This window comes from Erpetoichthys calabaricus, chromosome 8, assembly GCF_900747795.2.
Source record: "Erpetoichthys calabaricus chromosome 8, fErpCal1.3, whole genome shotgun sequence".
Taxonomy (NCBI): Eukaryota; Metazoa; Chordata; class Cladistia; order Polypteriformes; family Polypteridae; genus Erpetoichthys; species Erpetoichthys calabaricus.
This window is the reverse complement of record NC_041401.2, coordinates 127,080,180-127,106,642: the sequence shown is the minus strand read 5'-3', so window position 1 is coordinate 127,106,642 and position 26,463 is coordinate 127,080,180. Positions and strand designations below refer to the sequence as shown.

The window sequence follows — 26,463 nt, the reverse complement described above, 5'->3', positions numbered from 1 at the left end:
CTTAACCTTTCAACTTCAGATACCTTGTACTTGTTGTCTGATTCTTCTTAGTCAGATTTGTCTCAGAGTATCACCCTTGAAGATGTCACATTTTTACCATCTGCCATGGGCATGTAAGTCTCTCCTGGTGGGGCTTAACCTCAGCTACTATCAGATTTCTCCAGCTCCTCCAGAAAGCAGATGCTCAACTGGTGTTTCATTTTACTCCTACTACTGTACTGCTGTTCTTCAGTTCTCTCCACTGGCTACCTGTTGCTGCAAGGGTCCAGTTCAAAACTCTTGTCTTGACCTATAGTTCTCAGAGCCCTTAGTCTCTCCTTTTGTCCACTCAAGAAGTCTCCGTTCTGACTTTACCTGTGTCCCAACCGTCTCATCTCTTGTAAGACATGCCAAGTCAGGACAATGCTTTGCAGATCTTGCTCCAAAGATGTAGAATAATCTTCCTTTATCTATTCAAACTGCGCCCGTTTAGAAAGTACACCTTTTCAGTAAAAATTCTGGAACTGCTTAGTTTTTCTTCTAAAGGATACCTGCTGTTGCATTGACAAAAATTTTTACGGTGGCCCTGAAGCGCAATGTGCAAAAAGAAATTAAATCATGCAAAAACAAATCAGAAAACACAAAAACAATTTGAAAACACAAACATAATTCAGAACATACAAAAACAAAATGAATATGCGTAAACAAATTGAATACAAAAAAGAGAAAGGGCAAAAACAAATTGAATATGTAAAAACAAATGAAAAAATGCAAAAACAAATCAGAAACCGCAAAAATAAATTGAATATGCAAAAGCAAATTGAAAAACTCAAAAACAAACTGAATACTGTAGGAGAAGAACGGGTATCCCGGTCAGGGAGGGGCATGGGTTATTACTTGGACAGGAGACCCAAGAGGAACAACAGTGGGATTGGCCGGCTAGACAAAGGGATGACTTTGTGCCCGGCTGGTATAGTGGATGGACCAGCGGAAGCCGGAACTTGGGAGTTGTTCCATTCATAGACATAGAATTACGTAGACGCAGCATGATCAGCAGCATCGTACGTCAATGTCGCCACCATATTGCGAGTGGCACTGCTGTGGAATGAAGTAGTGGATAAAGATGCCTCAGGTATGTGCTGCTTGTGATTCTACAAACCGCTGTACGGTCCAAACCAGATCCTGTGGGATTACATTTCATAGCAAAGGCTGAACAATTGTTTTGGTTATATTTGGCCATTAGAAAATCCCGTTTTATAATCTTAACTTTAGCTACGCCAGGCTAAGATAGCATAACTATGCATTCCTGTGCTCAAGTGAGCCTCCAAACAACGTTTTGGCTAAACGTATTTAGTCACTAACTATGTAGATTGTTGTTAGCTGTTAACATTTCTCAAACTTTGAAGGTTTCCCAAAGAAATACACCTCAGGAAGCAGTAGGAGGTAGCCCTTAGATGGGAAGTTTTCAGCACCAATGATGCATCCAGGCTCTGCAGTGAGCACTTTAGACAGGAGGATTTTGACTGGACAGGTCAGACTGTGAGAATCAGAGATGGAGCTCTTCCCTCTGTGTTTAGGTTTCCAACTCATCTCCAAAGGGTAGGTGTGTAGTTAGGCTATAAGGATTAGAGAGTCAGTGAAAAGTCAGTTTTTTAAAGGAATCAGTAATGTATTCCATAGCATTATGCTGTGACATACCTAACTCTGTTCATGTTTTTAAGCATTTTATTTTCCTTCACATTAGCCAGTGGCAACCAGGACCACACTGACTTCAGTGAGGGCACAGAAGAGCCTGTCAGTAGACTGTTCTTTGCCTGTCCAAGACACTGAAGCTCTGCCTGATCCCAGTGTTGTAAGTACTAAGGTCATTTTCAAACCTCTTTTAACACAACCCCCTACCCCCATCATGCTTTTCAGATGCATGAAATACACATGCATATACACCGAAACATGCTGCTGTTGAATCTGATACACGCACGCATGCAGTGCTCACAGTGGAATTGAGGGGTGATGTGACTACAAATGCAGACCAGCAGACAGCACATTGTACTAACTATGAATTGACTGATGTGATATAAACTTGACTCCTTGTGTCTACTAGCACCACTCCTACACGCTGCCAATATCTCTTGAAAATCTAAGGGCTAGACTCAATGAAACCTTATCTAGGGTGGAGAGCATGGAAAGAGAGAAGAGAAATGCTAAGGATCGAAAACGGAGAGCAAAGAACACAGTACGTGGTCTTCTGCAAGATTTGAGGGAGAAGAACCTCATTAATGAAGAGCTGAAAGAGAGGCTGGATTTATACTCAGGTAAAATAGAAATAAAATACAAAATATGGAGAAAATGGTATGTACTTAGTGCTTCTCCTGTCAAAACAGAGCCATGAGTATACTAAAGACCAGAAAGAGTTTGCCCTCAGCCTCCACCTACATGATCTCAAAGCCTACAATTATCTGAGAAAGTCTCTCCATCTTAATCGCCCACATCCACATACATTGCAAAGGTATTCATCCATTTGAAGTGTTCTTTCTAAACTTTCATTTTTTATCCCTTAATTATGACATGAACTAGGTAAAAGATGGTGTAGTTAATCAATACCATAAATAAATAATGATGCATAATAAATAGAAGCCTTTTAAGTAAATCCCCATCATCGTGAACAAATTGTTGCTTATGGTTATTGGCCACAGCGATTATTAATTGGTCCAAAACATCCTGAATTGGGCATTTGGATTAAATTGGATTTTTTCATTATACCAAGGTGGATGAGTTCTGTAGATGCCAACCCTGGACTCAATATGATGATGTTGGATATGCTGAGACGAAGACAACAAGAAGATCTGGCTAAATATGGATGCGTGATTCTTCTTTTGGATGCCATGGCCATCAAGAAACATGTCCAATATAATCCACATACCCAGAAAATGTCTGGCTTTGTGGATATGGGGGATGGAATGAATGAAACAGATGTGGCCACAGAGGCTCTTGTTTTTATGGTGGTTGGCCTACAAGGCCATTGGAAGGCTCCAGAGTGAGTAGAGTTTTTTTGAGGGGCAGGAACTACTTGATGAGTTTGGTGATGAAAGATGGCACACCCCTTTATCGATCAAAGAGGTTTTAGAAAATAGTGAAGCTTTTGTTTTCATGATGAGTTCATAAGTTCATGACATCAAGTTCATATGAGTTATTTCAAGGCTGGGAGAAATGGACAAAATATTTTTTTTGACCAAAACACCTCTATCAATATTCAAAGAATTTTGTAGAGATGGCTATTGATGTTTTCATTTATGTTCATACAGTACCAGTCAAAAGTTTAGGCGTGCATTTCGTGTTTATTTTTTTTTTAACTGAAGGAAAATAAAGTATGCTTTAAAACAGCCAACAAGTGCTCAACACATATGGGAACTCTTTCAGGACTAACTGGAAGGAGTTCCTTTCCTTTAGCTTTGTGTACACTTTTTTGTTTACTTCATAACCCCATCTGTGTTATATCATATTTTTAGTCATAAAAACAGCCCCATAAAGAGTAATTGTCTAAACTATTGATTCGTATTACATTACTAATCCTACTCTGTTTTCTTTTCCTGCATGCGGCATCATAAGTTCATATGATGCTCTGTTCTCTGCTTCTAATGTTGTTTCAGTTTGCTGTTTTTTTGTTTTTTTTTCCAGTTCTTGGAGGTGTCATAATGGCAGTATGACATCATGACACGTACAGTATGCCATATGTATGGCAGTGTTCATATTTTCAACCTTGGCCAGTTCTGTTTTATTTTTTCTAGTTGTCTTATATTGCGTTCTCTTGAAGTATCTTGGTTTACAGTGATAATATTGACAAAACATTTTGTTTTGAAGGCACCTATCTGTCATGGGGTTCATCATCAACATTGACACCCTGATGATGATGATGATTCCAGAACTGCTTCAGTGTCAGAGATACATCTGCACCTATCATTTCAGACAAGACCACTTAGAGCTCCTATTTAATTCAATCAGGGCATCGAGTAGGTATTTTAGAATTTAGTTTTATTTATTTAACCACGCACCATTTTGTGTGTATGTATGTATATCTGTCTGTTTCCATAAAGGTTTGCTTATGACTATTTGTTTACCATGGTGCCTTGTTGTGACCAGTCACAGCTATGCTGTGTTACCATGGTAATTGCATTGTCTTTATAATATCTTCAGACTGACAGCTGTGATTGATCGACTTTGTGGGGACAGACAGACATGTAAATCTATCACTTTGTACAATTTATGAAGCCAAACTGTTACTAGCAGTGCAGTTGTTTTTCTTTCTCAAAAAATGCAACTAAAAAAGAGTAAAGATCTGTAAAAGTGGTGCATGTGTGTTTTAGAGGGCTGGAATACCACCTCTTCAGCTGGTCAGTTCTATTTTCCGTTGTCTCATGGTTCAGTGTGGTGCCTCTCCAAGCACATCTGGAAATGTGGCAGCACAGGATGAGACTGTCTCCCTGTCTGCTGTTGATATGTCCTCTACATCAGCAGCAGCAGAAGAAGAAGAGCTTCCATCCCCTTTTGCAAATATTCCTGCAATTGTGTGTGACCATAGCTACTTACCATCCCGCTTTGGTGGCCTCGTGGAAAATGCCTTTGCTTACATCTCAGGGTTTGTCGTTCGACAGATTATGAGAAAGCTGTCCTATGATGTGTGCTGTGCTAGTTTGGTAACAGATGCTGTACCGGCATCATATGATCAAAGCTACCACTTGCTCACATTAAAAACAAAGGAGGTTTGATGATTCCTTCTGAGGGTACAGTCAAGGTTGTGAAAGTAGCTGAGCGTGTTATCCGAGAGTCGACATTAGGGCAAGCTGTCAGTGTATCCCCCCCCCCCCCACCCCCACCCCGTAGCTCAGGAAGGTGTTCTAATAAAACGTCCGGAAAAGGCCTTAGATGACCAGTAGGCCTACATTTACGCTTGTGTGTATGCAGAGTGGTAAAATATTGATTTTGTTCTGGATCTGGTAAAGGCCGGTAATAGAGGGATATTTCATGATTTTATGCGGATGATGAATCCGAAACGAATCTCTAAAATTAATGTTTGCTATAGTGCATTTGGCAAAGTTACGACAGTGTGACAATATTATTAAAGATTTAGGTGAAGATTGCAATTTGGATAATAAATTACCATTGTGAATAAGACTAAGAGATGCACTGAACTGAATTTCCTGAAGACTTTAATTAACGTAAGAAATCTACTTTCCGCACGTTCATCCTGGTGAAATCCTTTATCAGTTCCGAATAATCAAGGGTTTGGCCAACATCTTGCTCAATTGATATTAATGCCAAACCATTCAGTCGCTCTTGGGTCATGCTGGTCCTCAAATCATCCTTAATTAGCTTGAGCTTGGAAAAGCAGCGCTCAGCAGACGCGACCGTTACAGGGATGGTCAAAGCAATGCATAGCGCTACCGCGACATTCGGGAAAGAATCTTGCAAGCTATTCTCATATACGAATTGCAAACTTTGCAGAGCAGAAGCTTTTGGTGGAGCCAAATGTGCTAGAATGCAACAACTCTGTACACAAATCAAGAGCGTCAATATCGGACCCACTAACTGCATCTGTTAAGACCTTGCTGACAGCTTGACAACACTTTCTCAAATCACTTTCACTCATACGCGTCATGCATTGGAAATCATGTAGGAATCCAAAATAATCGTAATGAGATTTCATCTGCTTGAACTGTTCTGTCATTGATACCATGGCTTGATCTAGCAATACGCTGAAGAACTCAATGTGGAATTTTTCTTTCGGGTCACATGTCGCCTCATCATGAGCTTCATACCCAAATTGTCTGCGTACTCTCCTTCTATGTACGTTCTGGGATGGTGGAAACTGTATTTCGTCTTCCTCAAGTTCGAGTTCCGCAGCAAGTCCTTTAGCTGCATCTTGGGCAGCTTCAAAGCCAGTGTCCTTATAGGATTTCAAGAAGTCTATTGTGTTCTCTATGGTCTGGAAAGCAATGTCAAACTGCATGTCCTTCGTTTGTAACATTTTGCTCACGACATTGATTTACGCTAGGAGATCATGCCAGATTACTAATGACACCAAGAAAGGGTAATGTTTAATTTGTTTTGCCAAAGAGGCAGCCTCAGTTCTTGCTTTTGGGTCATTTGCGCTTTCCAAAACCTTTACCTCAACCAGAGCATCATAAATCGATCCTATTTGAAAACGGACAGCTTGAACCGAATCAATGCGGTACTCCCAATGTGTTTCTGAGATTGGCTTCACTGTGAATTTTTCCACATGATGTTTCAGCGTTTGCCAGCTGTCACAAGAACGACCATGAGACATCAAGAAGGTTTGGGGCAGCCACCCATTTAATCGATTACGGCTGCAAAATTGGTCTAATAAGGTAGACATGTTCATTCAACCGAGTCCAAAACAGAACTGACTTCTTCAGACAGTATGGCGGCTTTTAAAGGCCAGCTAAGGAAGTGACGTCATCAGCCCCGGAACCGGAAGGGACGTCATTGGCTGCCCCAGAGCCGGGCAGGATTTCCCTAGAATGGTCTGCAACAGATCGAGAGGGAAAATTAGTACACTCCGCCACCCCCTGGCCTGGCATGGAATTAACTGCATTTAAGCCCTTTGGCTGTCTCCTAAACACACGTGTGTGACACAGCGTTGAGTTGATGCAGCAAATAATCTTTATATCTGATGCAAAATCCCGAAGAGCGTAATTGCAACTGTCGAGGACTTCGCCATGTCACTTAGAACCAAATTCAGGCTGTGACAGCCACATGGAACATAAAACGCTTTGGGATTCAGCCCAAGGATGCGTCTCTGCACTCGTCCCTTCATATTAGCTCCGTTATCGTATCCCTGCCCTCTGCAGTTTTGCAATTCCAGATGCAATTCTTCCAGTTTCTTCAGACAAGGTTCCGTGAGACTCATTCCTGTGCTACTTTCTTCTGGCAAAAAAGCCCACAAAGTTTTCACAAATTTCGACTGGTCTCGCTTCAGTGTTAACAATTTGTATTATCATAGTCATCTGCTCCTGATGACTGGTATCAGGAGTACAATCCAGCATGACTGAATAGTATTTGGCCACCTGCGTGTCTGCAATGATCTTCTTCAGAATTGCCTCGCCTATTAGATGTATCAACTCATTTTGTATATGATTGCCCAGATAGTGATCTTGTATTTCCTCATTTTCTATACGTCGTAGGTATTCCTGTAAGCATGGGTCATATTTAGCTAGAAGTTCAATGAGTCCCAAAAAATTGTCATTATTAGCGTCCTAGAGACGGCTACTGGTACCATGAAAAGCCAAGTTTCTTTGTCCAAGGAACTGCACAATAGACATGATTCTTTGTAGGACCTTGTTCCAGTGATCACATTCTCGCTGCATTAACTTCTGATATTCACTGTCAATCGTTTCCCCCCGTTTCAGCCTCACTGCCAGTTCATGCCATGCTCTAACAGCGTTCATGTGCTTTGGTGAAGACTCATGTTCTCTTAGAATCCGACTCATGTTTATCCAGTCGCTATTTCCATCACTGGTGAGTTTTATTTTCAAGTCAGAAAAAAGCTTACAGCAGAAACAGAATACTGCATTTTTGTTTTTCGAATAAATAAGCCAGGTATGATTCACTGTCTCACCGTTCTGTAGCTTGGAGAAAAAATTGACAGAAAAGTGATGTCCGTCTGAAGAATGTTCATTTGGGGGGTATTTTTCCTGTTTGTCATCTCTGAAGGGACCTTTCTCAACTAAGAACACTCGTTCAGACGCGCTAATGGATAAAGTCCATAACCCTGGATCTTTCCAATGAAAAGAAATATTTATATTATTAATAATGTCGTTATTTTCAACCATCATGTGAACGTCTGTGTCATCCTAATTATCTGCTGGTGATAGTTCACGGACTTCAGAAGCAGTATTTTCAGAATCTGACACAGCCATGTCTTCATGTTCGTCATCCTTTAGGAAACCTGACTGTTGTGACTCTGAGTGATCAGTCTGGAGTTTGGAAATCTCCTCATCGACCTCGACGTCATCTTGTGCTTCCAGGCTTTTTGATTGTTCTCGAAGGCGGGCGGCGCCGCCAGAATCGCTTTCTATCTCTACCAAAGCTTCATTTTGGGAAAGACCAGCATGGGTAGTGCAGCCACTGCCAGGGCCGATACTAGCTGCATCGTTTGCGTTTTGGGATGGCACATTTCTACTGGCAGTTGTACTAGTCCTCTCGACAAAGTTCAACAAAGCTCCTTTTTGTGAAGCAATAAAAGCTTCTTGAGCTGCTCTTTTCTTCCCTTTAGTACACTCGGAGTCATAGCTTCATTTCGTTCCTGACATTATTTCTACACAGTACTGATCGAGTAACTCAGTAAGTAAATGTACACTTTATCTCAGTTCATCCACGTGGACTACGTCGACCAGAATAGACGCGTACAGAACGGATAACTAAACTGTAAGCGGTAAACTGTTCCTGTAAACAGAAAATCAAAATACACCAGTACCAAGTATTTACAGAAACTGACGACCAAAGACCAAACCAAGTTTGGTAGGGATTAGCTAATACCGGGCCCTGGAGGAAAGAGGATTAGGATGTAGGGCCTATGTGATATATTAGCTTTACATTTAACTAATAATCCAAATAATAATATATGATAGCCTCAAAACGCACCATCTGCCACCAATCCACGTTGTGCAATGGTTTATCCAGACTGAGCAATCGCTATTTATACATTCCCAGTCCCACAGTCACGCCCCCGATTCCCTGCCTGCTGCCCCGTGCTCCTACCCTTCCCCTCCGAATTTGACTCAGAACAATAAAATTTAGGATGAGGAGGGTATTGTGACACACGACGTTAGGGACTGGCACAGACGGGTGCAGTGCCAGGCAAGGTTATTATAGTTTTGCTTTTTATATTAGTTTTTATTTCTATATTTTTTCTGACTTTACTTGGAAATTCAGTTTAGTTTTAATTTTCCTTCATCATGTATTTTTAGTTTTAGTTTAGTTTTTATTTCACAAAGACATTTCTATTTTATTTTTATATATATTAGTTTCAGTTTTAGTTTTAGTAATTATGGCATGGAGCGCCTACGGAGTTAGTTTTGTGTCAGAATCAGACAGAACTGTACACTTAACAGATTTGGATATGAGTTTAATGTTAGTGGAAGCTTACTTCACTGCCTGGTTTACTATCTGGTTTTGTTTTTGTCTGATAAAAACAAGCATAATCAAAACTAGACACTGAATATGAACAATTTTACACAATTTTATAATTTTTAAAACTATTTTCTCATGAAAATCACAGGGGCTTAGGAAGAACAGAGCTCTTAGACTTGAATGAGTGTGCAGACCCCATCTAGCTGTATTGAGGGAAACAAAGAACAACAAGCATGTAGTGTCAAGGTTAGGGGCAGTGAGTCTTGAATAGACCACCATAAAGAACAGTAAACCCATAATGAGCAGAGCACAAGCAGGTAATTGGAGTACGGACAGGCATAAAACAACAGAGACAGCGTCTGAGATTAAGAACAACATATACATTATCTAAGCCTGTTTATCCAGAGTAGGTTTGCAGGAAATCTGGAGCCTACCGCAGCAGGTTTGGATGCAAGGCAGGAAAAATCCCTGGTATGCAATATGTATGATAAGGCTGATGTTAAGAACAAAAAGAATATGATATTTCAACTATCTATTTTGAGAGAGAGAGAGAAAAACATTGAAAAAAGGGGGGCAAATATTTTAAAATATAATTCTGCTAATGCATTACTTTCATAATATCAGGTATTTTGAGTTGTGAATATGAACTAAAAAAGATAAATTAATAAATATGAAATAAATACAAAAACCCATTAGTAGGTTTAGTTTTTCATCACTTGTCAGACTCTCTATCTTTGTTTGTATCACTTCGTTGTCAAACGATGTTTTTAAAGCAAAAGTGATTGGTCAGCAACAATATGCTGACCTTGTATGATGACCTGGTCAGTCTCTCGATCAGTGCCATTTTATTTTCAAAACCGGGAGTTCTCTCCCCTCGACTTTCTTGTATACTCAGATATGGGGATGGAATTTGAGGAGTAAACTGCAAGACAATGATTATATTTTTATATTATGTACATTAAGGAGCCATCAACAACAAATCAAATTAATAATATATTGAACAATTATTATAAAAGTAAAGTTAAATAAATCGGATTCAGCAGCTGTATAAATAAAAATGAAAAATCGAGTATGTGTTCAGGTAAAGTACCACTTCTGGGTGATGGATTTGGCCCAAAAGTTAATACAGATCTATAATTGTGGTGTAACAACCATATGCTGAATTTCATCCATCTATCTAGTTGTGTTTTTGAGTTATCGTGTTTACACACACACACAGACACACACACACACACGCAACTCCAAACAACAGTATTGTTGGACACTGGTTAGTCTATAATGTCAAGATTCATCAAAATATCGAGGTCAAATTTTTTCATGATTACTATACTTTTTCTATACTTTGTATATGAGAAAGCAAAAATGATTTCTCCTGTGCAAAGTGGCAGGTGAATTGCTGTTAACAAAAAGCAGACACCTGAGAAATAAACTGAAACGTTACTCACTCGTGATTTTTCTGTTCATATGGTAAACGTTTTGTTGACCAGCACATTCTGATTTCAGCCGTTTGAATTACATCTTGATATATAACAAGCACAAAGAAAGGCGACACGCAAATCCCTTACAAAACTTACAAGGGTTAAAGACTAATGGCAAGAATATTCATTCAAAAACGAAAACTAAAAATATTTTAGTAAATTATTATTTTATTTCAGTTAGTCTTTCCAGCTACTGTAATAATTTCGTTTAGTTTTAGTTTTACATTTCGGTTTCGTTAATTATTTTATTTAAGTTTACGAAAATATTTTTTTAATAATAGTTTCAGTTTTGATTTTAGTTTTCATTAACTATAATAACCTTGGTGCCAGGGACATGACAGGGGCCCCAGGCCCACAGCCCGTCAAAAAAAAAAAATTGAAAGTCGGGGCCGAGCCGGGGGCCCCCCTCACGGTCAGGACCCTACGCGGATGCATAGTTCGCGTATGCCTAAGAACATCCCTGAGCGGTTTGTACAATCCCAAGCAGTACATGCGTGAGGCATCTTTATCCATTACTTCACTCCACTGCAGTGCCACTCGCAATATGGCGGCGACGTTGACGTACGATACTGCTGGTCATGAGGCGTCTAGTAATTCTATGTCTATGGTCGGGACACCTGCGAGGATGCTAGGGAAATGGTAGTCTGGAAGTACAGCCCTGTAGTGGTCTCTTGGGATCGGTGGCATGCGCTGCCTAGGGAGGACCACCCTACTTTGTCTATGGCTTGTATGTGCTTCCTAGAGGAGACAGAATGGCACTGGAAGTATTCCCAGGTCTGGCATAAAATGAAGTCCGCTGTCATACATTGACGATTTAAGTAGAGAGGCAGTGGGCAACACTCACTCAGCGGAGAAGAGAATGAGGAAGAATTGGTGATTTATTGTATTAATTTATTATACAATTGTGGCACATTACGAGGGGGAGGTCTACGAAGGTGCATTGAGGAATAAAAATCCATCCATCCATCCATTTTCCAACCCGCTGAATCCAAACACAGGGTCACGGGGGTCTGCTGGAGCCAATCCCAGCCAACACAGGGCACAAGGCAGGAAACAATCCTGGGCAGGGTGCCAACCCACCGCAGGACACACACAAACACACCCACACACCAAGCACACACTAGGGCCAATTTAGAATCGCCAATCCACCTAACCTGCATGTCTTTGGACTGTGGGAGGAAACCGGAGCGCCCGGAGGAAACCCACGCAGACACGGGGAGAACATGCAAACTCCACGGAGGGAGGACCTGGGAATCGAACCCAGGTCCCCAGATCTCCCAACTGCGAGGCAGCAGCGCTACCCACTGTGCCACCGTGCCGCCCGGAATAAAAATTCTTTATTTTATTCTATTAACTTGTGGTGCATTACTTTATCTGTGGTTTGAGGCTTTCTGGCGCTCACTTGTGGTCACAATACGCAAAAACAAATCGGAAACAACAAATGCAAATTGAGCAGCATACAAACAAAACGAGAAGCATGAAAAGAAAAAGAGTAGCGCATAAACCAAATCGAAGCAGAAAAACAAGTGAGAGCTAAAAGTATATCACGATTCAATCCGAGCTTTTCAACGAGTGGTGTGGTAGAATGAATGTTGAAAGGTAAAAGATATCTCTTTTTAGATATTTTATATACTTTAGCAGAAAAGATAACGTTTGCATAACGTCGAGCACTCTCGGCCAAAGCAGTTGCAGAGCCGACTGGGATTTCACCAATACAGTACATTGGTTTGTATCCTGTAGACATCTGACATGTCTACTGCAAGCACAGCAGAAACAATTTGATGTCTCTGTATAAAATAAAATAATTTGGTCTAAAATCAGCCTACTAACAAATCATGTTAAAAATCAATTGTCACATGTGTCACACATCGCTTTTGGTTGCTTATGCGTGTCCTGCAATACTCTGGCAAATATTTGCTTGTCGTAACGCTCTGAGCATTTCGTTATGGTTTTCTAACAGTCAGTACAGGACTGTCAAACGTATGTGTGTAATACTTCAAATGGATCTCCAGCAGCTAAAAACAAAGACATTCAGCGTCACTATCACTTGCAAAAAGAAAGGAGACTATAGCATCATGCAGTCTCACCTTCAGAGCCATGAAGACCATGTTGTAAATTATGCAGGTAATAATGTCAGTTGTGTATGCAAGTGTGTTTAATTTAAAAAACGGCGATAGGCTACTTTACTTGCAAGCAATATTGATTGTTAGATGTTTGAATTAGAGCTTTTCAAATAAAGTTTCAAGAGCTGAACTAATCCTGCATTTCCATTGTTTGGCAGGTTTTACTATCTACAGATGCAACACAGGGTGTGTCACAAGTGGCCATTTCCATTGTTGTTTGTGTTTAAAAGTCATTGTCAAAAGACAAAGGTTTTTAACTCACTTACAAAAATGTCAAAAATTGGTCACACCCATGCCCACTAGAGAGACTACCCCCGCTGTGCCCGCCAGAGAGACTGCCCCCGCTGTGCCCACCAGAGAGACTGCCCCTGCTGTGCCCACCAGAGAGACTGCCCCCACTGTGCCTGCCAGAGAGACTGCCCCCACTGTGCCCACCAGAGAGACTATCCCAGCTGCGCCCACCAGAGAGAATATCCCCAGTACTTCTCCCAAAGAGACTGTGCCCTCCATTGCTACAATCAATGTCAGTTCAGCAGCGCCTGTCACTAGTTTTAGAGGATCACAAATTCTACAACATGCAAAAATGCAAAAGAGAAGAAGATATTTTGTTCCTTTTGTAATTTGAGGTTGTACAAAAAAAATCTCAAGTTACATATAAAAAGACAACATTCCTCAACAAACATTGAAATAAATGAATATAACAGGCTTCCTTCGGTTTGTATTGATTCTAGAAGGGGCATTCTTGCAGTGGCAAAAACTTCCACTGGACCTAGATACCCCATTCATGTTCAAAAGTGCACATTGGGAGCTAAACATGTTGTGATCTGCTAGTTAGAGAAATGCAAACGAGCATCAGAATTTTCTCAAAGGAGTGGTTTCATGGGATTTGAATGCTTCCATCTGAGGTCTTTGGCCTTCTCTCCAGTTACTGCTATGCCAGACATTACACTTCAGGAAGAAGTATTAACTAGAATGATACAAGCAAAATGGTTTGGTAAAGAGACAATGAAAACATGTTTACATTGTAAACAGATGGCAGAAACACGGCGGATGCCATTAAGTAAAGAGATTTCTCTTGGAGAAGAAAAATCACAAACATATCTATCAGTGTTTGAACCACGTATATCATTCAGGTCTCGTTTGGGGAGGGTGATGGTCCATTATAACAAGAAATTGAATACCTGGCACTGTGCCTCTTGCAAGCCTGTATCTTCATGTATACACAAGGCTATATCTAAATGGCATTTATTTCAAATACGCCCTGAACACTTTAAAAATGTTAAGACAACAGGAAATTATGTTTTTGACTCTGTCACCATTTACAGTGGCTCCTATGATTCTGAACAACAGTCATGTGATGTTTGCTATCCTCCTAGAGGCCATTTACTTGTGAGACTTGTGCAATACATTCAGAGGAATAAAACAATCCCAGATGTTTTGCCTTGTGAAGTTTGTGCCACACCAAAAATGGGTGACTTCCCAATGCACTTGATTCCATATGAGACATTTTGTGCCCAGTGCCCTGGGAAGGTTCCTTTGTCTGATCCAGTTCCTATTACCCATAAAGGAAAGGTCATCATGTTCTCTGGTATTGTTACAGGTTTGTCATATTATGTTGTAAACAGTTTTTTGTCAAATATATAAGTATTTTTTAAGTATTATTTGTATTCTGTTGTTGTCTTTGATCTCTTAAAATAAGATTTCTTATTTATTTGATGTGATGTGCAAAACTATAGCACCTCCATGTGTACAGCTACCTATCAATCTTATTCATATTGTAGTTTTACAGTGACTTTGAGTACTGAGAAAAGCGCTATATAAATGTAATGAATTATTATTATTATTATTATTATTGTTGGAATTATTTCTGCCCGCTTTTCTTTCTTTTTTTTTTTTAGATGTTTCCACATATTACAGACGATGTGGACTTTGTGACAGTTTCTTCCATTATCAAGAATGGAAAGATGGCTTACATAATTTTGATGACCATATCATTATAAGCATCCATCTGTGTCTTTTTTTGCGTAATTCAATTCAGGTACTTTACCAATCTAAATAAAGGCATTCATCTCAGTAGATTTTACCAGGTAGAGTCAAGTACACAGAAGATTTTAAAAATAATAAAAACCAAAACCATATAGTCAAAACACATTATAGCTTAGTTTTACATTCTTAATGTAATGGAAATACTTTCCTGTGTTGATCACTTACTGTGATTACTCCCTCACTCACCTGTGCTGTTCACCTGGCAATGTATACTAGACATTGTACTTAATCAGTATAAGACAGGATGTAGATAAATTATGGATGGAAGCAAAGACACATTATTTACAATTATACCTTTACCCATAATTGTAACTTGAATGGTTTATTACAAGTGCACTCCACTTGGACCCATAATGCACTGGGCCAAAATCAATGGGGCCCATGTACTTTTTTTTTAACATAGAGGGAGTGTCCAATTTAATATCAACCTTGGATGATTTTATGAGTACAAAATTGTTTTATTTTTATTATTTTTCTCATAGCAATGTAATAAAGATATATGTAATTTACCATTACATTTTAGCATTACTGTATTTCATACTGGGAATGCTGTCTGTATGTACATTGTGACTGCTGAATTTTAGAAAAGTTTCTGAAATACTGTATATATATATATATTCTTGTCTTAGTGCCTGAACATGTTTTTTTTTCTCCACATTTAGAGTCACACAGCTGTGGAAAGGGTCATAAGCAGCCTTGAAAAAACTAATTAAGTGCCCCACCCAAGTCATAATGCCATATTGTATGCATACCTACATTTTGAGGCACTGATGTCCCATGATTACAATTTCTCTTGTGTGCACTGTGGGCATCATCCTCCTATTGTTATCATGGACGTACACAAAAAGGGTGTCTTTAAAATGGCTGGTAAGGACTTCCTGAGTACATGCATGCCTGGTTGAGCCGTTCTTTGCAGAGGACAGCAGGACTTCAGTCCCAGAGTTTCTGTGCTCGAGGGATAGTGTGGCAATAAACAACAATGAGACATTATAATAAAAATCTTTTTTTTTTTCAGCAAGTGACGTGAAAGAACCCCCACCAGATTTTAAAGGGGAAGTGGATATGGAAGACTATTGAAAGTCTGTGGAAAGAGAAATTCTTGGTAGTGGCTTTGTGAAATGTAAGCTCATGACATTTTTACTTGTTAACAGCTGCCTGAATGTAATTTGAAAGGGTCGATTTTGAAGTCTTTTCCTTTTTTCCAGGCAACCGTGATAGTCCTTTTGTCATTTTGCCAAGTTACCATCAGTGGGCACCCTGGATAGGACCCCAAACCAGAGCAAGTCACATTGTTGCTAACACAGAGTATGCTAAAGTACATGTGTCAAATAAGTCCCAAGATGAAGGTGACATTGATATTACAGAGGAGCGTCTCACAGATGAAGTCATGAATTTAAAGGTAAATTACTATACACAACAGTATGAGGAGTTTTTGTTATTAGAAGGTGCTACTTTCTCATTATTGTCATTTCTAAAGGTTAACACCATCAGAAAACTTTGTAGACAATGCAAGCTTGACTCTAAGGGCTCAAAAATGGATCTTGTCATGCGCTTAAGGTCAAAAATGCAAACTCGAAGTACATATGACAAGGTGTTTCAGAAGGTTTGGGGTGCATCAGGTGAGTGGAGGTTTGTTAATATGTCTTGTTTTTGGTGTTAAAAGCTATTTATATCTGATGAATTTATATACAGCAGTACTTATGTTGATTCTGTTTTATGTTTGAAAAGGTGGCTGGGCAGTGATCATGTGTCCATGTGGAGTAGTCTATTCTGTTAAATTCAACATCAGGGCAGAAAGTCCAAAAGACTATGCTGATATGTTGCTGTACTGGATGCATATTCCAAATATGGTTGTTTATGACTTTGCCAGGGGTTTGGTAAACCACTGCAAGTTGCGGGAGCCAGAGAGACCTTTATTTAATCCAAATGAAGGACAACTAGCAGAGGCAACCTGTGACAACATTGAAATGGCAGTTAAAGAAAACTTAAAAATAAATTTGCCTTGGCTCAATGCTAAAAAAATCACACCTGATTCAAATTGTCATCCTGTCACAGGATCCGCTGAGCACTATGCTCTGTATGATACATTCCACCAATACAACATAATGGATGAGAAGGATGTGCTGAGAAGAATTTCATTGGTTCCAGAATTGCAAGGGTGGATAAATTCTCAGAGGGCAGAGCAGTTTTTTGCAGAGATGCGGAAAAACAATTATTTTCTGAATATGCTCTCTCCGTCTGCTCATGTGTTCCTGATGAGATCCATTATACATCAACACAATCAGAGTGTCAATCAGAAGGCACTGGCTGAGCTGAGAAAGATTTGTCCAGGAATTAAAATTGCCTTCGATTCTACTGGAAAGGCAGTTCTAGGTATCTATCTATTTATCTATTATCATGTCATGTTCAAAAATATTGCATTGAAATGTCTCCTCTTTTACTTGAAAAAACTGTTTTGCAGCTCTGCAAGCAGGTTCTTTAGCTCCTTCTCCTCCATCTCCATCAGCTGTTCATCAAGCAATCACATCCCCAGTGCATTCAATAAGTCACCCAGGAACATTTCAAGCAGCCTGTCCAGCCACTGCAGTCGCATTTAATGGTGAAAATGACAAATTTGTGAGTGTAAGTGTGTGTTGCAACCTAAACTAATACTGTTTTGTGTGTATTCCAGGTCAATGTGGAATTCATTGTGAAGGTCTCACAAGTCTGCAGAATGTGAAAGCAAACAGAATATCTTGGGGATTTATGTTACACCCCATGCAGGAGAAAATGGTATGTACTTGAAGCATGCTATGCCACAGCATATGCGTAATATTAAGATGTGGGCAGTTTATGTTAAAGGAAATTTGTATGTTTAATGGAAATTGTACAATGGTCATTTGCTATTTTGCCACAGATCAGGTTTGTAATGGATACCAAACTGTCACAGACTGAGAGACTTTTGGAAGTGGGAGGAGTCTGGTTGACAAGATCAGATTTTAAGACAATTGGACCAGAATCTTGGATGGAATCCACTGTAAGTTGTCAAGTAATTACTGCATTATATGGCATGTTATAAATAATTCTTAACATTTAGCTTCTGATTTATAGATTGGAAATGCATGCTTACACTTGGTGCAACAAATTTCGAGTCTAAAGGTATGTTCCTACTGTTAATGAATATACACTTCCACTGAGGATGGTGAAATATTTCTATTTTTGATGTTTGTACTGATATTTTGATATACAGAAGAAACTAAATTTATACATTTAGGTTTTGAATTGTTCTGTGCAGGGGAAAGACATTTACATGGGAGATTTGTATGTCACTGCCACTTGGGGGCCTCCAAGAAATCTTGAACCATTGCAAAGTTTACCTGTAAGAAGTTATCATTTCATATATAACGAGACCATCATTTTTGCAATATTCAAAATACTAACCAATTTGTTCTCATTTTAGGCCAATTCTCACATGAAGGATGCACTAATAATACCAATTTGGACTCCTTCAAGACATTACAGACTATGTGTATGTTTACAGTAAATATATTTTTTCTATGTATTCACCTTCTTTGAAATTAATCTTAAACTTTTTGACTAGACATTTTTGCTGCATATAGTTGTATGTGACCCTATTTTCCCTTTTATGCTTAATTACACAAACTTTAACAGAATGCCTCAAAACCCATACACTCTTCACTCTTGTCAGGTACAGCAGTTTAGCACTTCCTTCCCCCTTCCCTTCTACATATATAACCTTGGGCAATTAAACAGATATAGGAATAAGCAGGTGAAACAGCTACAAATATGAATTATAGGCAATACATTTTATTGTACTAGTGTCATACAAGCAAATAGAATGTGACATTGCAAACCAATATTATATCACCTAATAATGCTAGATATGTAGTTTCAGGTGGCAGCAGAAGAATATTAAAACAAATGCACTTTAATCAGTCCTTAAATCAGTTAATTTCTCCATTGCGCATTTAAATTTCAGAACATTTATAATCCCCATTATAGCAATTAAGATTAACATACAAACCTATTACAAAGCTGTAAACTGTATTATTCCCATAATTATGGCTTTAGATTGCCAAGAGAATTTTTTATTGACATATCCTCATCTACAGATACACCTGCAAAATGTATGAAAAAAGAGAATGGATTGCGACTTACTGTTTGATTCAATAAACTCTGCCTATCACATAATAGGTGTTGAAGCCAAAGCAGAAAGAAATATACTTTCTGGATTCTTTTTATGAGAAGAGAGATGACCCAGAAGGATTTGGTGACATATCTTATGTCGCTGTGTGCAGGTTTTTTATTTGACTCATTTGTGGTTGCGACCAAGAGAATTTTGGTGTTCAAATGAAGTATGAAGTTCTGTTCTGGTGAAGGTTCTACTCCAGCATGTTGTTCAGTTCAAAAATCGTGTTTCTTGTTGCAGAACTTTAGATAATCTTGTCACTTTAAAAAGTCCTTTGTATGAATTTACTTTCTGTTTACTCATATAATAATATATTAATATTATTTGATTATAGTAATTTAATATTTACTAATATACTCATGAAGAAAACTTTTAGTGTTAATGTAAAAATGCCTTACGCATGTTTACTTATTTTTTTCCTGCAGGAGAATTGCCCAACATGTGTCCCCTGGACAATGGAAATCACGATCAGGTTTTGACAATGTAAATGTCATAATTAACCTTTTTTTTCTTTGATACCAAGACATATTTTAGATCAGTATTTTTTTTTTCTTTGATTCATTTTTTGCTCCTTGTATTAGGGCCTTCCAAGTCAGATGAATAGCAATGACTGTGGAATTTTCATGTTGATGGTATGACCGTTTCATATTTTAACTCTATTTTTGTGTATGTCTGTATATAATGTTGTGTCCAGGTTTCCAAATAAACATTTTGTGGTTTCTCTGTAGAATTTGCTGTATATCATCCTTGAGGCCCCCTTTGACTTTAATGAGGTATGTCTCAACTTTAGTTCTCTCTTCTTTCATTGCAGTATTTGTGGAGGCAGGATTGTATCTGGTTGTGGGTACCCGTTTTTGAAACCTTCTACAATTTGTGTTGGGTATTGTGTTGAGTTACGTTAAATTTTATTTATATAATTTTTTGTTTGTTTGTTTTACTTTAAGCATGCTGCCCTAGTGGTTTTGATGTTCCAGAAACACCTACATTTCAAAATCCAGTTATTTTAAATGCATGTTTGTAATGGTTTGCATAAATATTTTTATAACATAAAACTTAGTTTTAATAACTTGATTATGCTTGATCCTCTTTAGAATGACATGCCAGCTTTGAGGAAGTGGTGGTGTATAATGTTGCTTGAGAACTCAAGCCCCAAGGGGTAAATGAAGTTTAAATTTCCTTTAATAACTTTTTTGTCAGTTCTGCGGTAATGTCGCATTTATGCTTACCCATGTTGTAAATCAAAAACAAATAATGAGAAGGTTTACCATTTTATATTGAATGCTGTTTTTTTAAATCACTGAAGGAAATACTCAGATTGGACTGAGTTAGCCAATGCCCTTCTAAATGATGACCAAGAACATAAGAAAAAAATTAGAAGGTACAGAAATGATGCACAGCTTGGACAGTGTCATTTTTGTGTATGTTCTTTTGGTTCATTTAGTAACATTTCCCTAGGTAAATATTATGCTTTTTTCTGTTTTCAGGTCTAGACTATATGGAGCCATTAATGAAAAAACAGAAGACGGGTAAAGACTTGAACTACATCTGAAGTGAACAAAATGTCTCGCTATTCCATAGCACTGTGTTAATGAATGTTTCAAATCTTTTCTTTTAGAAGAAGCATCAGCCTCTCTTCTCCAACATCTAGCACAGGGCACCAATGAGCAGGTTCAGACACCTCATTTTATAAACTTACATAAAATAGATGGATTACATTTTGTTGATGTTGGCTTAAAATGCTGACTATATAGTGAATAAAATGTAAGAAAAAAACTTGTAATGCTTGTCTCAGATGCATACTGTTAATCATTAACCAGTAGGAGTCATAGCCTAAAAAACTTAAAGCTTGTTTTACCTCAACTCATCAGAAATTAATTAATTAATTCATTACATTTATATAGCGCTTTTCTCAGTACTCAAAGCGCTATCCACACAGGGAGGAACCGGGAAGCGAACTCACAATCTTCCACAGTCTCCTTACTGCAAAGCAGCAGCACTACCACTGCGCCACCTGTGAGAAACTTCAAAAGACTTTCTTGGACAGTTATCTTATTCAAAGATCTTGACCATACATTGTTCTTCTCTCTAATTAAATGAATCTTAGTCTGGAGTGGTCTGTTTATTTTTTATATCTAAGATGTCTCACTGAAAGGTTTTTTTAATGTTGTTATTTGTCCTGGTGTCTATATATATACAGAGAACTCCAGTTTCTGTATTACATTTTGCCTGAAAAAGGGGCCTGAGTTGCCTCAAAAGCTCGCATAGTGTAATCTTTTTAGTTTGCCAATAAAAAAAGGGTCATTTTGCTTGACTTCTCACTACATTCATAATGGCTAACATGGTACAACACCCTAGTACTTCTTGTAACACAGAAATACAACACTTAAAATAGAAAATTTTAAATGCATTGTGTATTAATAATGGGCAGCACGGTGGCGCAGTGGGTAGCGCTGCTGCCTCGCAGTAAGGAGACCTGTGTTCGCTTCCTGGGTCCTCCCTGCGTGGAGTTTGCATGTTCTCCCCGTGTCTGCGTGGGTTTCCTCCCACAGTCCAAAGACATGCAGGTTAGGTGCATTGGCGATTCTAAATTGTCCCTGGTGTGTGTGTGTTTGTGTGCCCTGCGGTGGGCTGGCACCCTGCCCGGGGTTTGTTTCCTGCCTTGTGCCCTGTGTTGGCTGGGATTGGTTCTGGCAGACCCTGTAGATAGGAAATAGTGGGTTGGAGAATGGATGGATGGATGGGTTAATAATATAGTGATCCAATACAGCAATGTTAATAATGTATCACAAGATTACCTCACTCTGTATATTTTTCTCATCATTATCTGACTCAGCATTCCTGTGTTTTTGCCTAGTCACCAACATTTCCTAATACCTAATAAACATTGCTAAGTTTCTAATGGATGTAATTGCCCCATCATCAGCTGCCATTACCTTGATCCAAAAGTCATATCAGCCATCTGGCCAAAGGAGTGACCCCATCTTCCACTTATCTGTGTATTTAACTGTCCCGTTCCTACCCTCTGAGTTGTAAATTCCGCTAGTGTGTCCTTGAGTCTATTGGCACAGGTAATCTCCTAAAGTACATGATTACCTTTCCATCATTATCTTACAATGTAAGAAGTATATTGCTGCCTTCTAGCCACAGGAGTCTTCATCTCTTATTTACTTGGTTCTTTCCAAAACCTCACTTTTGTAAATATTGGTGGCCTTACAGATTACTTTAGAGAGAAGGTATAGGCATTAGCCTTTAATATTTAACTCTTACATTGCCTGAAGCTATTGATTACACTTTATGTGCTGAAACTACCTATTGCAAGAACTAAGACTTTATGTACTTATAGTTTTAATTTCTATTTAAGCTTTATGATGACCATTTACAGATTTTTTTTCTTAAATATTACAGCAACACAAAATTCTTCAGCATCTTCTGGAGGCAGAGAAGTGGTGTACTAAGAATAATTCTGTCTTCAAAGGGAAAGTCTCACTCCCTTCATTACTCTCAATGGAGAAGGACGACATAGAGGAGGCCCTTCAAAAATTTGATTTGTTAACTGAATTTCCAGAAGAAGAGGAGGGGGAATATGTCCTTGAACCATTTACCTTCTTTCAGATATGGAAGATATGCATCTGTTTTTAGATAATATGAGAGGAAAAAGAAAAATTACTGTGTTTTGTAAGAAAATGTAACATGAACGTACATGTCCCTCATTGTTCTATTACCTATACTAGTTCTTTTTTTATATTTGTTTAACTTTTTGCTAATAAATGTTGCAAACCAGCTTCATTTTTTAAGCTATTGTCTCAGATCTGCATTTATTATTGTTATGCATTAAAATAATGTTTTTAAGGCAAGGCAAATTTTATTTATAAACAGCATTTTCAACAGCCAAAACTGAACTGAAATGCTGTACAAAAAATGGTAAAAGAAGCAGTTAAAATATACAGTATGTACACATCACATAACTGCAAGAATAACCATTACATAAAAGATAAACTCTAAATGTCCATAGTCATACATACATCCTGTATTTATAATCATGCATATACATGACCTAACTTATACAAACATAATGTCAGCGTCTTACAGGGTGAAGTGCTAGTGAGAAGAGATAAGACTTCATTGACTTTGACTTAAAATGGTCAGTATTGGAGTAGACCTAACATAATAAGGCAAGCCATTCCAGAGAAAAGGATATTTCTTGTATTTGAATGGAGGCATTTTAACCAAAAGTTTAAAACATATTTTTACACTCTGTAAAAATTCATATATAACCATAATAAATTGTTTAAGGGTAACGAAGATTTAATTCATTCATTCATTGTTTAAACCACTAAGTCCTGAACAGGGTCACCGGGTAGGGTGCTGAAGCCTATCTAAGCCAGCATAGGGCGCAAGGCAGGAACCAACCCTCATCAGGGAGCCCTTGCATTGCAGGGCGGACATACACACACCACACACACACTAGTGCCAATTTTTAGCAACACCAATACACCTAACCTTTACGTCTGAGGAAGAAAACCATAGCACCAGGAGGAAACCATGCACACACGAGGAGAACATGCTGACTCCATTCAGGGAGAACCAGAGACGTAAACCTGGTCTCCTTTCTGCGAGCCAGCAGCGATGCCACCAACGGTTTTCAAAATACAGAATCATTTAATAAATGTTGGTACGTCAAGTATTAAACACCTTACTCACTCATGTGATATAATTTTAAAACTATTTACCAAAACAAGCATTTATTTTTATGCAGTATGTCTCTGAAGCTCCTTTAATATTCACAGGGAAAACAATTATGCATTAAAGTTAAAAACCAGGAAAATGTCTGAATGTTTAACAACACCACTTGAAATGTATCAGTATTGTAACTGCAGCGTAGAATAAAATTAAGAAAACACATTTCAAGACAGACAATAGAGGATGAAGGTCCCCACATATGCTGTATTATTTTAAACATTGTACAATACAAACAATTTTAAAAGCATTTTTGTTTTTCTTTTCTTTTACATGGCTTTGATCATCACTCATTTTGCAACATAATAAATTAATGTCATTAACGGAACTTTCCCTTTTATTGAAGGAGGTTCCAGAAATAATGTAACAATAATTTCAAGTATTTTAAATGATAGAATTCACTATAATAGAAGTTAGAACAACCACATGCATATTTAGTATGGTGTTTCCTTAATCTAAAAAAATATGTTCTCTTTCTTTAATTATCGAACCCTGAATCGTGTTATGAAATTGATTTTTTTCAATCTAAAAAGAACTACAACAATAATAATATAAACAGAAACTCGGATTCTGATCTCATGATCGGACAAAGGCATATTAATAACGATTTTATCATCTTTTAGGTTTACAGGGTTAATCAACGTTACTTTCTTGCAAGTAAATCAATGTGTCAGAGGACAGATGCTAAACGTTGGGGGCGTGTCGTGGAAGGCCGGGGGTGTGGAAGGCCAAGTCTGCGACCTGCAGCCGGACCCTTCTCGCCTTCTCACTCACTCACTCACTCATGTCCGTCCAAAGTCGAATGCGCAGTCGCCTTCTGCGCACATCCGAAGCCGAATGCGCAGTCGCCTTCTGCGCAGCTGCCCGAAAAACCTTACGAGACTGACATCCAACCCCAACATCGCGGCAGGCGGCAGATTTACGGCCGCAAAAATTCAAAGAGAAAGGAGACTTCGATTAAAGCTCTAGAGGCCCGAAAGGCTCGAGGCCTAATTATGCATTCTGATTCAATTACGCATTCACTCAATACACCTATATCAGGTTTGTGGTGCTTATACTTATTACTATTCCATATTGTACTGGAACATTCATCATTCAATATTATACTATACGCCTGGAAAATTCATGAACTAACAGTACAAGCCTGTACAGTAATGAGTAAAGCGGACTACAATCATTACAAAATAACTTCTTCGTTACTTATCATTTGTTCTTCATACACTGCTGACACAAACTCGTGCTCGTTTCATCTTACGTTGTCGAAACGGGCTCTTTGTCTAGTTTACAAATACAGTACTGTACCTGTTTGGCTCACATCCGCCCCCTTCGATGCAGTACGGTACTGTCTTTCTTACCTTGTGCCTTTTCACTGCAGTTTTATGTCCAATCAGCAACACTAAATATGTCACACTCATTCATTAAAGATATTTGCCAGACTGTGGAAAATCAGGGTGTATAATAAAATGCAAACATTATATTGGCAACATACAGAGAAACTGCAACAGGCACGCGCCAATTGCTTGCATCAACCCAATGTGTGAGGGATAGCCCAATCCGAGAGGAGGCTCCACTCGTCGCTGCTGCACCTCACGTTTCTCCGCAGTATTTGAACAGGGAACGATTTTGACTATTAATTTTATCAAAATTATTAGAATCATACAGAAAACAAGTTTACAGCACAGACCAGTGGGCACATTTATGTTATCATTATTAGTTTTTTTTTTTTACTTTTCACGATGACCCTAACCTGCCTCTTCTGACTGCACGTACCAGAGCTTATTACAGTATACAAACACTATGTACAGGTTATATAATACATGTCAGCAGCATGTATACTAAAGCAATAAAAAGGGCCAATATCAAATGTTTTTCAATGCGGAGTGCTGCTGTGTCGGCATTAAGTTATAGTTTCACTACCAATTAAAATACTGAAATATGTTTGTAACACTTTAAACACTGCTCTGTAGAGAATGCTCGAAGTTATGCAGACGTTATAATTTCTGCCAAAGTACAGTATATAAAAATACCTAAAAAAAGATGAGATCCCTTTTACCTTTCAGCGTTCTGTGTTCCACCACACCACTAATTGAAAACCTTTGATATACGTTTAGCTTTCACAATTTCTTCCTGCTTTCATTTGCCTAACGCACTGTTGAGCAACCGGTGTGCCGTGGAATTTTCTGGGGGTGCCGCGAAAACTTTTGTAAAATATTTAAAATTGCCAGTGTTTTTGAACTTTTGGTTGATTAAAAAGATAATGTTTAAAAAAAATATTTTATGTTGGAAAAACAGATAACACTTAATCAGATTGTTGAATAAACGAATGTATTTATTTTGAATGCAAGTTAAAATTTTCGCTGTTCACCATTCATCATAATATCAACACCAGCGGTGTCAAAAACGCATCTCGTGAGACTTAAAAAGTCTTGTTGTTAGAAGATTTCGCTCACTGTACGGATAGAAGAAGGCGGAGCAAATATAGAACGAGAAAATACTAACGCTACATTTCAGCTCTTGCCGACGACAGAGTATCGCTGTAGCTGCAGCTCTCACCACTTAATCGTCTGAGTATTACTATGGAAAAATTAACCTTATTTTCGCTCTGACACCGCTGATCAACACAGTAAACTTTGTAAACTCAGTGACCTTTTCCAGTTTACCATTTGGAAGCTCTTATCTCTGTGAGCAAGGTTTTTCAACACTTACGGAAATTAAGTCTAAGAAACGCGAGAGACTTCAAATGATCGACAAGGAAATGCTCGTC

General features: G+C 38.5%; 1 protein-coding gene and 1 pseudogene across 1 annotated transcript; both read left to right on the top strand.

The window, feature by feature from the left end:
• Nucleotides 1-13,309: 13,309 nt before the first annotated feature.
• Nucleotides 13,310-15,486, top strand: LOC127529015 (uncharacterized; annotated as a pseudogene).
• A 173-nt stretch (nucleotides 15,487-15,659) lies between these two features.
• Nucleotides 15,660-17,492, top strand: LOC114656598 (uncharacterized). Its single transcript, XM_051931255.1, has 6 exons — nucleotides 15,660-15,739; nucleotides 15,947-16,172; nucleotides 16,251-16,392; nucleotides 16,502-17,146; nucleotides 17,235-17,395; nucleotides 17,445-17,492. Exons 1-6 carry the CDS (start codon nucleotides 15,660-15,662, stop codon nucleotides 17,490-17,492), a joined length of 1,302 nt encoding a protein of 433 aa, XP_051787215.1.
• Nucleotides 17,493-26,463: the final 8,971 nt, after the last annotated feature.

Coding starts and splice junctions, on each gene's coding strand:
- LOC114656598 (XM_051931255.1), top strand. CDS start 15,660: ATGCATGCCTGGTTGAGCCGTTCTTTGCAGAGGACAGCAGGACTTCAG. Junction 16,173..16,250: donor ATGAAGTCATGAATTTAAAG/GTAAATTACTAT, acceptor TCATTTCTAAAG/GTTAACACCATCAGAAAACT. Junction 16,393..16,501: donor GAAGGTTTGGGGTGCATCAG/GTGAGTGGAGGT, acceptor ATGTTTGAAAAG/GTGGCTGGGCAGTGATCATG.